General features: G+C 36.1%; 2 protein-coding genes across 3 annotated transcripts; both read right to left on the reverse strand.

Annotated features, from left to right (window-relative positions):
- Positions 1–356: 356 nt before the first annotated feature.
- On the reverse strand, positions 357–2,873 carry Exo84 (exocyst complex component Exo84). The gene has a single exon (XM_028179441.2). It carries the CDS (start codon positions 2,646–2,648, stop codon positions 603–605), a length of 2,046 nt encoding a protein of 681 aa, XP_028035242.1. The 5' UTR covers positions 2,649–2,873; the 3' UTR covers positions 357–602.
- Positions 2,874–4,516: 1,643 nt separating this feature from the next.
- On the reverse strand, positions 4,517–16,832 carry aspr (asperous). Of its 2 annotated transcripts, none has more exons than XM_028179470.2 (11): positions 16,738–16,832; positions 14,390–14,453; positions 11,966–12,172; positions 11,497–11,588; positions 10,606–10,687; positions 10,437–10,528; positions 9,115–9,279; positions 8,112–8,334; positions 7,489–7,622; positions 6,292–6,439; positions 4,517–4,756 (listed from the first exon to the last, which is right to left on the reverse strand). In XM_028179470.2, exons 2-11 carry the CDS (start codon positions 14,451–14,453, stop codon positions 4,605–4,607), a joined length of 1,359 nt encoding a protein of 452 aa, XP_028035271.2. In that variant the 5' UTR covers positions 16,738–16,832; the 3' UTR covers positions 4,517–4,604. The 2 variants fall into 2 exon arrangements, with proteins under 2 accessions (XP_028035271.2, XP_028035272.2); XM_028179471.2 differs by having other exon boundaries at positions 16,667–16,740.
- Between the last annotated feature and the right edge of the window lie 148 nt (positions 16,833–16,980).

Below are 16,980 nucleotides of genomic sequence, written 5' to 3' on the forward strand. Positions count from 1 at the left end.
ATATTAACTGATAAATGTACGCAATGTATCATATAATTTGCTGTATTCTATGATATTTCTTGCTTAAAAAGTTCCTGTATTTACAAATGTACACCAAAAATATCATTTTGGTTAATATTATTATTATTATTTAAAATATAGATTCTTTTTTTTAATATATCACATTAAATATAAGTCTCTGTTTATGTTTTATTGTTACAGATGTGTAAATAATTAAATTGTAATACAATTAGGTTTAGTTGCTTCATGTATTATATTGCTTCAATTTGCTGTTAAATATGGGGGAAAAAACGATAATGTCTCTAGTTATATTTTGTAACATGCAAAGTTGACTGCACTAGTAATAAAAATCGTAATACTGGAAATATATTTTATTCTTGTCTTTACAATTTCAAAGAACACTTAAACAGATCACCATAAATAATGATTGTATTAAAACTTAATATTCGTAACTTGCATATACATAAAATTTAATTTGATCAGTATTTATATAAACTAACATAATTCTGCTTGCTTACTCTCTATTATATTACAAATTTAAAGCTTCAGCATAATATAAATAATTTCATACATCTTATTTATATATAGACTATTGACTATTCTCATAAATATTCATTACTTGTGTATTTTGTGATGTTTTTGGATGGTGTAATACTGACACCATAGTTCTTTGCCAAAGCTACTAATTTCTCATTATCATAGCCAACTTCTTCTTTATAACATCTAAGCATTAAAGGCATCACTGTTTCTAAAATAAATTTGAAATTCTTCTTTGCATAACTAATATCGTTGACTGATGCAAGGACAAGCCATGAATTGAATATTGTATAAATGTATTCATCAAGGTTATCCATCATATCTTTGTTCACTAACTGAAGACCTATTTTCTGTATAGTAACAATAGACTTGGTAAACCATATGGTACTACTTGATAAATCTACCCATGTTTCATTAATTACATACTTAGCTAATATAAGGCCCAAAGTTTCCATTTGTTTCAGGAATTTATTGACACCTGCTTTGGTGTGCATATTCACTGGAGTCCATTTGTCTTCAGTGATTTTATTTTTCATAGAGTCAACAGTCTTCTCTTTATATTCTCTCAAAGCTTTTATTATTGGTGTTCTCAAACAACTGTTCAACTGGAATCTTAAATCTAAACCAAATTGACAAAACAATGTACATTGTTCCCTTAGACTCTCAACACAATCCTGAACGGAATCTAATGCACACTGAGGTGTGAACACTTGTTTTATAATCTGACTCATCAATATCCTAAGTTGCAGACTAGCCCAGACTATAAAAGCACTTATTTTATTTTTAGGAAATAGTGAAATAAACTCTGTTAAGGCATCACTCAATGAGCAAAAAAACACTTCACCCACTTGTTTGACATAAGTGTTAATTGACCCTTCCAGTTGCACCCTTTTCACATGAACTTTGACTGTGTAACTGCATATAGTCAAAAACAAGTCACAAGCCTGACTGGTCATATTAAACTTATTGAGTATCAGTACCGGTTGTCTAGTTGATTGGAGACCTCCTCGCAAACTCCAATTATGTGTTACATCTAAATCTTTTAATAATATTTCAATTAAACTCTTTTGCTTCTGTTCTATTTTTTTCAATATATCAACCCTTTGTGGATGGTTTTTAAAATCTTCAGTATTTAAAGCTTTTTGAGCTGAAACCATCAACTCATAGGTTTTTTGAAAATGTCTCTCCACTATCAAAACATCAAGCTCTTCAGTAACATCAGCCAACCACTCAGGCAATGGTGTAATTTGGGGTGATGGCATCTCTTCCACAGACAGACTCGGTGATTCAATAGATTCAGATTTTGATTTTTCTTGACTATCTTTTTTCTTCTGTTTAGAATTTTCTTTTTCAATATACAGTTTTTTTGCTATCTCAAATTTGTCTAGCCAATCTTTTTTTATTGCAAAACTATTGCATTGAAATACTCTGGTGTCTGGGAAGGCTAACACTTTAAATGCTTGTTTCACAGTTCCTAAATCTCTTACATTCACCACTGCTAAATTCTTTATCGGGTAACTCACTTGAAACTTATATCTCATTGGACCGCGTCTGTTAGAAATCCAGGATGTTAACATAAGGCAGTCATTAAATAAATATACATGCATTCTTTGTAATGCAGTATTTTCTTCTGCATCTATTTCTAGCAAGTCACCTTCATGAAGCAGAGTTCGGTCTGGGACATCTAACAGATTCATGCATGATTCTACCTTTTCTGTAATGAGATTTAATTTATTTTTTCGTTCCTCTTCTGCCCTCTCAGCCTCGACGTCGTGATTATCAAGAGACTCGCGTGATAAACCGTTCTCGTTACCGAGGATTGAGGCGTGGGAGAGCACAGTCAGCACAGAACGCTGTTCGCTTAACAAATGCGATAGCTTGTACATTTCCGTTTCGAGGTGGGATATCTCCGTTGCAGTCTCGATAAACTGCATATAATTCTCGTAGACATTTTTCTTTAGGGCACTTGCGGTTTCTTCGGCTAAATTTTGTATTTTCTCCTTCTGTTGCTGTAGCTCCTCCCCTCCGACGCAGGATCTAGCGAGGTCCTTTACGTAACGTTCGGGGACGAAGTCTGGCACAGCAAACTTATCCATATCTATCTCGGACATCGTTGCACATGTATTTATTGTATACTTCTTTCGTATTTATCACAAAACACTGGCTCGCACATCATTCGATTCTATAGGTAGGTATCGAACGACAGGACGTTTTCTATCAAAACGATATGTCAAAAATGCGTTTTGTTATAGTCAGTTTGTTGGCAACGCGCTGCCAACATTGCTATCAAAACGTTTTCTCAAATTTTATGTACAGTAGGCGCGCGAGTTCATGTCCATCCTGAAGAAAGCGGTAGTGCTGTGACCTAGTTAATTATGGTAATGTCGATAATAACTACCGATTTAGTCAACAGCTGTCAATTTGGTTTAATGTAACCAGGTCATTTTGCAAATTATAAAATAAATGCGATAAGTAATTACTTATTTATTTCTATAGAGAAAAATATTTTTTAAATTCCAATTCAACTACTATCAGATGAAAAGACAACCGACAGATCAGAGTTTGAATCAGTGTAGGTTTTTTCTACCTGAACTTGTTGGAAGCGGAGTAGTCATGGCTTATTCACCATGAAAAAACACATTAGCGTTAGCGTAAATTTTCGGTATCGATAAGCGCGCGTCAAAACACTCAAAGACATCACTAGACGTCAGACAAACGCGGGGAGGCGGGGCGAGCTGCCCCCCGCGCGTTGCCTTTGGGATTTAAAAAATATTGTTATGTAATTATGTATTAGTAATTTTTATACTATTAATTCTTTTTATTAATGGATGCTATGAAAAGTAACATCTAGACTATTCTAGACGTATCACCCATCGACCCAAAAATTCAGCTAAGGGCCCGCCTGGTGTTAAGTAGTTATAAAGCTTAAAGACATCACAATGTGAAACAACCTAGTGAAAAACAAGTCTTAAGGTATCAAAGTCTGCTTTGTATTGTATAATGTCACACACTTCAAACTGGAACACATAACACCTTCGCGGCAGGAATAGATTTAAATAATGGCCCCTACCCGTGCGAGCTAACCTTACACGCATAAATGTACTACCATGATTGCTTCGCAGCAGGTATAGGCTGGGTCATAATACTTAAATACATTATAATAAAAAAGGCATCCTGGGGGATTTCAATACCTGCTTGACGGTGTCACTCGTCGATACGAGTACACCGTGTCTAATGCATTAGGCCCTCGAGTCATTTACCTGAAGCTATACCAAAGGTACTTCTTTCTGATTGTATGGCGTCTTGTGGGCCTACACGGGTAGGTACCACTGCCTTGCCTATTTTTACCACGAAATAAGAATACGCTTATGTTTGAATGCTTTTGGTATTACAGTTGTTGGTATCTATGGGCTTCGGTGTCTATTTATCATCCCTAGAAAATAAAAAAGGCACTCAAAGAAGGTTGAGTTGAGAATGAATGCTCAACCACGTCTTAATGCATCCTAATCTTTGCAAATTATGATATGTACTATTCAAAATTCCTCTGAATAGACGTTTTCAATATGTAACGAGACACAGGGGCACTTACGGAATTCTATAGATTTATACATACATATTATTATTCCTGTAGTTTCTGCGTAAAATCTGCGTTACAAGCCCTGCTTAGCCTGGTGGTAAATATTTTGGGCTCTGTAAATACTGTACGTGGCGCGAGACGGCGAGACTCAACTCGAGGATTTTAGATTTTCTTTTTTTCTAGATATGTAAGTTTATTTAACCGCAGCCCTAGAGCAAAACCGGTAATTTTGCAGTAAGCAAAACGCATTAATACGTTGTTTTTGTAGTTTGAATAAAAAAGATTCGATTGCAAATAACATCAATTCCAAATTTTAATTTTAGATAAATTGAGAATTACTCTAACACTACCGCGAGGGGATTGCCGCATTAAGTGGCATAACTCTACAAATAAAAAATAATCAACCATTCATATTTTTATTTAGTTTATTAGCACCAGGCTCGTAAAATGTTATAGTTATCGATTAAAGGCAGTTCATTATTGTCTCGATTTATTCTTGTTTCTCTTCAGTCACTCCATTAGCATCTGCAGCTTCGGAGGCGGGTACTGTGTAGTTACCATTCCTCTTGTACCGGTAGTAGCGGGTCGAGGCCACTACTGATTGAGATTCATAGCAGTTCACGAGAGCATCGCCATTGTGTCCTGGGAGTGCAAAAATACATATCTACAGTACGGTACAAAAATACAGTAATTAATATAGGTATATATAAATATTTTATGGTATAAGCAAAGAGGTTTGAAAAGGACATCCTAACTTTTTCAATGCACTTGTATCCGCTTATTTTGAGGGACTGAATAACAGATATTATTACCAACCACCTTACTTATTACATGCGGCGAAAAATCTTGGGTTTCTGTTGCAAACTTAGGATCACTGTTGTACCAGTGCAACTGAGACATCTTATATTATAAAGTGGGCAGCGGTAATCATGTTATGATGTTTAAAATCGTCGCCAATCGATTAATTTTATGTTGGCTGTAAGGTTTTTAACCCGTTTTGACTAACAAAACGATAGTTCCGAATACACTGTTGCTGAAGTGTTTGAACTATGTCACAGGTTATTGCAGTTCATAGATTTTAACAACATCGTAAATGCCGCCACCCAGACATGAGATTTAAGTATAAATCCTTCAAACTGGTGCATTAATGCTTCGCGGCATAAATAGGCAGGTACCTAGCTGTACGGGCTCACAAGAGGCCCATCATAATTAAAGTATTAAGCACATTTACCCTCCTAAGCCTGTTTCGTTAGTTACTTTTTCTGTTTTAAAGCTTTAAGCGATAAATCACTCAAAGATCTCGTGGTAAGTACATGACTGTGATCTCACACCAGCAGATATTCTACTTGCTTGAGTAGGCTCCCTTTAAATTTCACGATTTCAACTTCCTAAGATTTTAATGATTTCTACTAAAGTCGTTTTTTTTAATTTCGCTGATAGTCTAATGGGCTATTTCAACTACGCCCGGACAGGTAGGTGAGGTCACGGTGCTCACGAGCTCAACCTAAGAGAATTTGCTAGCACTAGCCCTAGCAGAGCAGTGCTTCGCAGAGTCTACCACCGGATCGGAATCGCGACCCACTGAGAGGATCCGGCGAGAAACTCAGTGGACTGTGTCTATGGGTTAGTTCGCTCGTCGAGCTCTTCGTCGTAATCTAAGAGTTCGACGAGGATGGTGATCGGTGCTTGAGAGACCCAAAAGCACCAAGAGCGAATCCGAGGATCCGACAAGACATGCTTCGGGCGACGCGACGGCGGCTTTGCGTTGCTCCGTCGCGGTCGGATAAGTACTTTGGAATATATACATATCGTCTTCTCGCATTAAAACTGTATAATCTCAAAACTTACTAATTTTACAGGATAATGTTTTAAAGGTTTAACATGTGATATTTTTGCAACATTTTTTTTTTTTTTTTACCAGTTACATTGTCTGTCTATTAAAGTAAGACAAAATTATGAATTAATTTTGTTAATAGTAAGTAGTCAAAACATAGGTAAACTAAAACTAAAACTAAACTACGTTCTTTTGACAGTATTTATGAGAAAAATACTGGTGATACCAAATGTTTACGCATATTAACCCAATTTCGAATATTTTAGGAAATTGTACGCTTTTAATGCGAAAAGACGATATGTATATTATATTTATATGTATGTAAGCCTATAAATTATCAAACCTGAAGGACAAGTGCAGACGGCAAGATGTCTCCTGGCCATACAAACGGCGCCGGAACCGCATTGAGTGTTACCGAGACAGGGATCCACGCACTGGTAACCAACGCAGGCCAGGTGATCGGAGCACTGAGAATCCAGTTCACACTCTCCCTGAAAATTAATTTTTAATTTTTTATTATTATTAATAGTATTGTTAAATCTCTATTGATATATTAATGTAATGCATGCTGTGATTGCCTCTAATTAGAGTTGCAGTTATCAATTGCTCTAACCATGTCAATGTTATTTTATGTAAACCCTGTCGGTAATCCTTAAATAAATAAATAAAATTGAATTGAAATTGTACTTTTAAAAGAGAGACCTTACAAGTCATGTGTCAAGGTGGATGGCGGCATTTACGTTGTAGATGTCTATAGTCTATGGGCTCCGGTAACCACTTAACATCAGGTGGGCCGTGAGCACGACCACGTATCTAAGCAATAAAAAAATTAAAAGGAATACAAACGAGTTATTAACTTTCTTAATATGTATAATAGGGAGTTTTATCAAAATCATCGTAATGGCTTGTCCTCTCTACAAATAAAATAAATCTTGTTTTTCGTTTTTCAATAATTTATAAATAAGTTGCTGAAGCGTTTGATAAATTCAATTATGTGTGATAAAAACGGAAGTTAGCATTCAGTCAGAAATATGCGTATAGGGAACGATAAAGGAAAGATTCTCGACCGAATGGATATCGTTTGGATCTAATGAGACCGCATTAGGTACTCTAAAAGTTGAGAAACTTCTAGAGAATTGGGAATATTTTTTTAATCGTGGTTAACCAAATTCAATTTATGCCTTTTTCTCCTGTACATAACCCAGACTCTGATTTTTCTTTGATCTAGTCCTCTCGCCATTCAAGTCGAAGCTCATAGTTCACTGTAGCTTACTTTTTGATGTCTAAAAGAATCGACGGGCCCTTTTGAAAAACAATATATAGTAATTTCTTCGGATTTCGCGAATCCTAGACATATTTAATGCAACTTTTACGGTTTAATATGAGAAATACCACAATAAAAAAAAAGCGCGATCTTAACCCGTAAAACTAACTTTAACTAAACAAGTGTCTGTCACTTAATTAGCCATATCCAAAACCGTTAAAGAGGCTTATTAAATAAATATAACTAGTCGAATTGGATCGGTAATTTGCAACTTACACGTTCGCAGGAAACGAGGGCGTTTCCGATGTACCCGGTAGGACAAGTGCAGACCGGACGCTCAGCTCCGGTGCGGTCGTGACCTGGGGTGCACTTGGCGTTGGCTCCACAGGGGTTTGGCTCGCATAAATCACCTATGAAATAAGCAGAAAAAGGTTGGTATTAAGGCGTGGCCTCTTGGCGGTACGGTGGGACATTTGTCACATTTAAATCTTGCCTTAATTGGCGGGCTTCTTTCATAATCCACCCTAGTTCAAAGCGACGATCAAGCTTGTCTGAAGAAGCACTTTTAATTAGCTATGTTCCTAAACTATAGAGCTTAATATCTTTTTGGGGTAAACGCGCGTTCTTGAGTGGAGACCGCGAATTGGCAAACGAAGTGCAGGATGCCGTTAGGCTCGGTGGAGTGATGATCTGTGCAGGGTGGCACGTAGGAACTGGATGAGAGAAACCGAGGATCGTGCTCAGTGGCGAGCAATTGAGAGGCAGTGGACTGCTATAGGCTGATGATGATGAATTATATTTTTTGAGAAGCCTTTTGAATATTCGATTTAGGACTCGGAGCCCATGTCGTCACCATCGGCTCCGAGCTGTTTAATAATAATTAGATTAAAATTACTCACGGGCTTCAAAGGGTCTGCAAAAAGTGAAGGGATCCCCGGTCATGTTTCTGGGACAGGAACAGACTGGGGTCAAGCCACGAAGGTTGCAGTCCGCGTTGACACCGCACGAGTTGACGCAAGGGTCGATGCAAGCGTTGTACACACAGGCGGGCTTGTAGCTGGGACACTCGCTGTCTGATGTGCACTCAGCTGAGCAGATACGGTAGGGATCGCCATGATATCCCTGTATTACATTAATCAATAAAAACCCAGAACAGTATTTTTTTCGGTTTTCGTGAGTTCTAGACTTAAAAATAGATAAGACTTGAATAGACTTTAAAATAACTTTACGGCATTATCTCGCGTTTCTTGTTATCATTGTCACGGACACATTCACGGTCACATTGTCATCTGAGAACTTACTGTGCTAACTATTTAACTATATAACAGTCTATTTAAAAAAACTAACGGCACTCGGGGTCTGCCGTGGTAAAGCTATTGCATAGCATTTTTTATCTACTTATGCAATTATAATTAGACAATAATAATTTAATATTAAAACAATAATAAAATAAGACCACGCTATATTTATAAACATTAACAAAAGCAAAACATTAACTGTTCCCTTCACACTCATAAGCTAGACCGCGCAAGAAAGAGATGGGCAGATTTTTCATGATGCGTATGCAGTGCAACGGCACGCCGCGCGCTTATTCGCAAACCCTACACGAGCGCAACGTGTGAATGTGTTGAACGCGAGCTACATGGTAGGCGGAATGGGGGATGTTAGGTTTTATTTTCGTTACGGAATTTCTTGATTCAGTCGCCGCGCTCAAAGCCCGCAATAAAAGCTATGTAACAGCTTAAAAAAACTGAAAAGTTATAAAAATTACGAAAGTAGTTTTAATTATTTTGATTTACGCGGTATTTAATTACAAATAATTCCTTCCATAGCTGTAGAAAACGAGACCCTAATAGTTTGTTGGTGAATTTTGAATGGTTAACACGTAGCTCTATGTCTCACCCGAGGACACTTGCAGACGGCGCGATGTGCCGCGACGGTTTCACAGTCAGCGTTAACTCCGCAGTCGCTGCACGGGCTCACACACTTGAAATCCCTGCAGGACTGCTGTGCACCGCACTCGCCGTCAGACTCGCACTCGTGACGACATCCGCTCAGAGGGCTGCCCTGTACACAAATAGAACTATCATCATTGGTGGATTTACATTAGGGGCAGTCGGGGTAAGTGCCCAGGGCGGCAAATTTACATGGGCCGCGAAATTTTGACAATGAATAAAAAGAAATTATTTTGTTCTTTACAAGATTACTCAATATAGCTCATTAATTCTATTAGTTAATAATTTTCTATTTAATTGATAATTCAAGAAATTCAATTCATCCATCACATTTGGTAAAAATTAATAATCAAAATGATTTAATCAATTTATTTCCTTGTAGATTTAAAATAATGATCGATTTTTCTATTTTTTGGGATTGATTTGGGAAAGAAATTTAATTAGCTTTTTTTATGTAATATAAGAGTCGCCCTTTAGTGCCAAATTTATAATTTTTTGAAAAAAAAAACACAAATATTTATTTATGTTTCTGGAATATATAACATGTAATAAAGTTTCTGCATTAAATTAGTTATAATAATTTTGAAAAAAAAAAATTAAATAAACTATAAGTTTAAGTAAAATTTCAGTATTGGGGCGGATTTTTTTCCGGTGCCCAGGAGCGGCATTAATCTTAAATCCGGCCCTGACTATCATTATGAGTATCATGTAATCATTCAAATTCATTGACTCCTAATAAGGCAATGATGACATTGGGATTGATGACACATGTCAAAGGTGACCTGTGGTAGTCGTCGCTTGAGACGGACGTCATGACTAGTGGCATTCAAGTTAAAATAGTAGTAGCTGATATTATAATACAAGAGCCCCAAACCTTTATTTTTTTTATATTCTTTTTTTTTATAATGAATAACGTGATTTTTAATAACATTCTGAAGGTGATATAAAAAAATCGCACTTTTTAATTTTATGAATTTAGATTGGTATTTTACACACGCTTAGTACCGTGTACCTGCCAAAGCCACTGTAACCCAAACTTCATAATGATATATCGTTCTTGCAAGCGCCGACAAACTTTCAGGTTTTATAAAATAACGAAAGTCTGGGGTTCACGAGCTCTTAGACTATTAAGCCCAATCTTCTCCAATATTACGTATTTACTACATGAATTGACGTAGCATGTCTATTTCAGAGCACGTGGTTGGATTTTAACAATATTATATGCATTTAAATATTTTTGTGGGTATTTTATTGAAGTTAAGAACTTACTCTATAACCGGGTAAGCAGGTACAGATAGCCTGGTTATTCGCGACATGGCATTTGGTGTTGGGACCACACGGTGATGGATGACAAGCCTCCTCTACGAAAAGAAGAAAAGTTAATACAAACTACGCAATGGAAACATAAGCGTAGATTCAATTATAATTTTTTTCTTACCAGGATCAGCGATTCTGCATGAGGAGAATGGATTTCCTGTGTATCCAGCCGGACACGTGCATACTGGGATGTGGTTACGGACCTAGCATCCAACAATAATAGTAATAAGCAAAAAAGTATGTACATTTCAAAACTCTTATGAACTCACAAACACGCGGCTCTACATATACTGGATATCTTCATTTTTAGTCTTATGATTTGGTCATTGATTTCTGAGCCAAAAACTCAGCAATTTGTGGTTGAGGATCGCAAATTTAAATCTTAAATCTGTAATTTGGAGTTAACGACAACTAGAAATTATCGTTTCCTATTTTCACGGTTTTCACTAAATATGTAGGGTATATATGTATATTAATATCTATTTATGTAACAAAATTTTCAATAACTTCAAAATGTCTGAATAACTTGAAAATTCAAACACTTTGACAATACAATAGCTTTATTACTTTCTACACATACACGCAAATGCACTGGTTATCTTAATATTATATATAAAATTCTCGTGTCACAATGTTAGTTACCATACTCCTCTGAAACGGTTTGACCAATTTTTATGAAATTTTATATGCATGTTTAGTAGGTCTGAGAATCAGCTACTATCCATTTTTCATACCTCTAAGTGATAAGGGTTGTCCACCCCTAACATTTATTTTTTATTTTTTGGACATTTTTTTTTGTCATAATGAGGCATTATGTTGTTGGATGAGGTTTTCTTATTTTTATATTCCCTCATCGTTCACAGCGCTACATGCCTCTTTCACTCATTTTCCACATCCTTACACACTTACAATAAGTTAGTTTTTTTTTCTACACTAGAAATTCCATAGAAATCTTATATATGGCAAAACAATGTTTGCCGGGTCAGCTACTATTTTATAAATTAAATCTTACGTCACAATTGGCGTTGATGCCGCAAGTGCCCTCGCAGGGGTTCACGCAGTGCTGATTAACGCAGGTCTGGTGACTGCGACACTCGCTGTTATCTGTAAAATGTGTTCGTTTAATTGTTATATTTCTATTCACTGTTGCTTGGATAGCTGTGTGCTTGGAACAGCGCCTCTACGTTTGCCGCTGGGGGCGCTGCGCTGTTTCAACTCCATACAAATTTGAGTTAACTTTTACGCGATTGAGAAGTTAAAAAACTCGCACTTTTTTTCCTAATTATATTTTTAGACACACTTAATGAATACGCGACCACAAAAACTGTAAAAATTTACAAACATCGTAAAACCACGTAAAAGAACAAAATAAAAATAAAATAAACGCGAGATCAAATCGTTAATTAAAAAATTGCATCTACGACTCCCAAAAACCGATGAAAACAGTTTACAAAGCAAATCTATTTAAGTCACCAACTCACCAAGGCACTCGATTTTAATACACTGAGACAGCGGATCGCCAGAGTAACCAGCCAAACAAGCGCACACAGGTCGAACACTTCCGTGGATGCAGTGTGCTCCTACTCCACAGGTGTGAGGTCCACATGTGACCAAGTTGTCGGATATCGAACGCCCATGCTCATACAGATCACGACCGAGGTAACTTCGAGGATGATAGTAACGTTGAGCTAAAAACAGAAAGCACTTAAAAATTGCACTTAAAAAGTAAAGACATTTTTTTTTTGCTTACATGGGTGGACGAGCTCACAGCCCACCTGGTGTTAAGTGGTTACTGGAGCCCATAGACATCCACAACGCAAATGCGCCACCCACCTTGAGATAAAAGCTCTAAGGTCTCAATTATAGTTACAACGGTTGCCCCACCCTTCAAACCGAAACGCATTACTGCTTCACGGCAGAAAATAGGCAGGGTGGTGGTACCCACCCGCGCGGACTCACAAGAGGTCCTACCACCAGTAAAAATGATAAATAATAAATACATATCCAATTTAAAAAGAATAACCCCTAAAACCTAGACGGTAGTACTGGTATTCCCTAAGAGTATTAAAGAAAATCAGGATGGAAAGATAATAACTGACTAATGTTGCTACCAAAACCAAAACATATTCAAGGTTCAAGAAGATGCAATGATGCTAGCCTGCAATAAAATAGGTATAATAGAGTCTAGTTAATAAAGCGTATTGAAATAAATTTTTTTAATCCTAATTTATTAACTTACCATCATGTGAACGTTTCAATAAAATATAAATTCATTTTGCTTCGCATGGTTAAACGAATGGTTAATCTTTGTATTGTCATTTAGCTATTACTAGCGACCCGCCCTCGCTTCGCTTCGGAAACTGTAATTTATTATTGATTTCTCCACTATTTAATGGACGTTATTATACATATAAACCTTCCTCTTAAATCACTCTATCTATTAAAAAAAACCGCATCAAAATCCGTTGCGTAGTTTTAAAGATTTAAGCATACAGATATAGGGACAAAGAAAACGACTTTGTTTTATACTATGTAGTGATTACTATATTTGGCTAAGATGTGGGTAAATTAATATTTTTCTGTTTGGTCATTCTACAAATAACCTTTTGTTGGGCAACTAAAATAAATATTAATGTACCTAAGTAATTTCGATATGCAAAAGTTAGTCCTAAGGTAAATACGTCCATGCTGACTCTGACAGTGCATATAACCCGAAATCCGAGATACGGTAATCCGATACACTACACCAACGAGACGATTAACTAACAAAATCAAAGATATCGCTGCCGATCTAACTGCAAATTATTTTTTTAAATTTAGATTGAGATCCATTTAAAAGCAAATCAAAATACAAACCACGCCTACGCAAGCCGGCTTCATCAATATTTCTATAAGCATCCGTGTAACAATAACAATATAGTTTAGGAATTGTATAAAAAACCATAAAAGAAACCTTGGAGCGAACCATTTGCGTATGTAACAACCGCGCCCACTCGGGTCCCTGTGTCCTTGCTCGCTGTGAGCAAAGCAGAGGAAAATAGTTTGTAGAGACGTAATTAATGCAGATATATTAAAAATCGATCGGATGTGGGACGATTCCGCGTGGACAATATTCATTTATTATTTGCAAATATAAAACATAACAAATATAATGTTATGATCTATTTATTTCGTGAAAAGTATAAATAAATATACCTAATTAAATACAGTATAATACAACATATTATATTTTGGGCATTTATCTCGCAATATATCTGGACAAACGCAAACGAACTATAGCGTTAAGTGGTTTCCCAAACCGATGGATATCACAATGTGAATGCCACCATCTTGGGAGGCGAAGCTAAAGTTTAATTGAACTGTATAACATATTTTTTAAGACGGATAAACGAGTCTCGTCTCTCCTGGTGTAATGTGATTACTGGGGCCCATAGACATCAACAACATAAATACCGCCACCCACCTTGAGATGTGAAAGTCGAAGCATCAATTACACAATTGCAGCTTAAAGGTTGAAATAAGCAGACTACTGGCACCTTTACACTAGTAAAAGGATTTGCATAGTTATTATTTTTCACTGAATTAGAATTAGAATTCAACAATCAGTATTTCAACTTTTGTTTAATGTATTATAGGTATAATATCGATCGATAACGAGACAAATCAATTAATATCACTACATACCTAGTATAAAACAAGGTCACTTTCTCTGTCCCTATGTATGCTTAAATCTTTAAAACTACGCAACGGATTTTGATGCGTTTTCTTTTAATAGATAGAGTGATTGAAGAAGAAGGTTTATATGTATAATAACATCCATTAAATAGTGGACAAATCAATAATAAATTACAGTTCCGAAGCAAAGCGAGGGCGGGTCGCTAGTAAGTAATATAATAATAACTTACCATCAACGCTGACTTGCAAAGCGAGAAGCAGCACCGGCGCTAAAAATAAGAACTTCTCAGCCATCTGCGATAAAGATAACATAATGGTTTTAAGTTACCAATAAAAAATAGACAAAAAATAATTGTTTTATACATAAAATTATGTAACGTTTCTGTTTATAGACACAGCAAGAGAAGGCCCGTGCGATCGAAGTCTCAATTTATTATGTAACGGCTGTCCCATCATTGAAACCAGAAGACATGACTTCCGCACGACAGCTATAGACAGAATTGTGGTGCGGGAACTAGTAAAAAGATATGGTAGGTGACGGCATTGAGTCTCTCTAGATCAGGGGTAGGCAGCGGCTTGGCTCTGCCCCTGGCATTGCTGACGTCCATGAGGGACGGTAACCACTCACCATCAGGTGGCTCGTCATTGCGTTGTATACTCGTCTGCCTATACGCAGTTTTTTTTTCTAATTTTATATTGTGCGACTATTATACATACTGTAATTGTTCAATTATCATAATTATATTTTCGAATAGGAGGCCCTAAAAAGAGCGGTTGTCCGGGAGAAAATTTTGGCTCCCACCGGCTCTGATAATATGTATCAGTATTGCTTAATATTTTATCTAAAAAATTTTATGCACCAATTTATGTTAGACAAAAACGAATATTTGTGTTTTTAATAATAATATAAACAATGCTTCACGGGCTAGACAAAATTCAACCGCGGGTCGCCATTTGCCTAGGCCTGCTCTAGACTATCAGCATAGGAAGGACAAAAAAAAATTAAAAATAAAGATTTAGAGAGAGATCTGCAGTCCGTCAAAGATATCCCTTTAAGGACGCCCTTTGGACGCGGACACCTCGTTTGAGTTTCAGGGATGCCCGAAACATAAAAAAGGGGACAGCGCGGCGGCGCTAAAATTGTTGGCAATTTAGAACCCACTTATGTGAATTTGTGGAGCACCGTGTTAAAAACTAGCAAAAAAAAAGCAACACCAACGATTTCCCATAATTTCTATAAAATCTGCTAACAGTTAACGTTCGTAAATGTTTCGTCTGAAGCTATTTCTACGTCTCGTATGAGAACGCGTGACGCGAGTAATACCAATAGGATACAAAATCGACAACTTAAAAGAATATGAACAGCAAGCCGTTCTTTAAATAAATTAGGTCATTATAAGATTAGGAAAACGGATTTGTCACTTAACAACAAGTTATTGTTGATCAAACTTGCAAATAACAAAAGTTAGTTTGATCGTTCGTGTTAAGTTTATAAGCTAGGTGCGATAAACCAATATCGTAAAATGATGTGTGTTATTATAATCAAGTTTTTTAAACTGGAATATTATCAATAATATATCAATTCGACCCCGATATAATATAATAAATATTATATGCAACATTCAAATTTATGGACTAACTGTTTGCATGCGTACTGCATTAAAAATGTTAGCAAAATTATCGAAGGGCTGATTTAATTTTACATCATTACACTGTCGCCAATCAAAATTCCTCATATGATTATCACTACATAGTATAAAACAAAGTCGGTTTCTCTGTCCCTATATCTGTCTGTCCCTATGTATGCTTAAATCTTTAAAACTACGCAACGGATTTTGATGCGGTTTTTTTTTAATAGATAGAGTGATTGAGAGGAAGGTTTATATGAATAATAACTTCCATTAAATAGTGGAGAAATCAATAATAAATTACAGTTTCCGAAGCGAAGCGAGGGCGGGTCGCTATTAGAGTTATATGAGACGATATAATGCTAAAATAATATTCATATTACTTTTTTTTATCAAATTCTCCATTGCGAAAACAAAGAACGATTTCGTCATTTTGAAAAATGATTTGAGGAACTTAAACAATACTTGGTTTTTTTAAATACTTTTTTTTACGAAAGTAAACGATGGTCTGTAGCAAGCACTGTAGTGACGTAACATTTCATAATACGAACTATGGCTCTATGTAGCACCTCTTCATTTGAAGGTTGCATTAATCATTCAATGAACACATCAGTTAATTTATTTTCGTACCACATTGCACAGAAAAAATCTAGATTTAAATTTCATTAAATTTGAATATTCCATTTGTCCGAAATTTAATAATACACGAAAAATTTTCAAAGTTGCTACAGGATGAATAGTTTTGATAAAAAGTATCAAGTATCGTGCAAACCTAATTATCTTAATACAAACATTGAGAAAAACGCAATTAAGTTATATAAAATACGAAAATAATAGTTCTACTAATATACAACGGCTATGTACTTATGGTAAGCTTACTTTAGTTCACGATCACACTGAAATATGTATTTTAAAAGATAACTTTTTAAATCACAGCACTGGGCACTTACATCAGTTCGTCTTTCTGTGACTCGATGAGGAAACAACACAATGCCGATCGCTTTGCAGCCTTATACTGGCTTCGGCGCCTACGCCGAGCGCGGAAGGTGCAATATGGGTATACATAATAGATCCTGATTATATCTTATATCTTTAAACGAGCAATTCTTGTATATAAATATATTATTATGTATATAATCTGAATCTCGGAAACGGCTACAACGATTTTCATAAAATTTAGTATACCTACAGGG

This window comes from Bombyx mandarina, chromosome 16 (assembly GCF_030267445.1).
Source record: "Bombyx mandarina strain Sakado chromosome 16, ASM3026744v2".
NCBI lineage: Eukaryota > Metazoa > Arthropoda > Insecta > Lepidoptera > Bombycidae > Bombyx > Bombyx mandarina.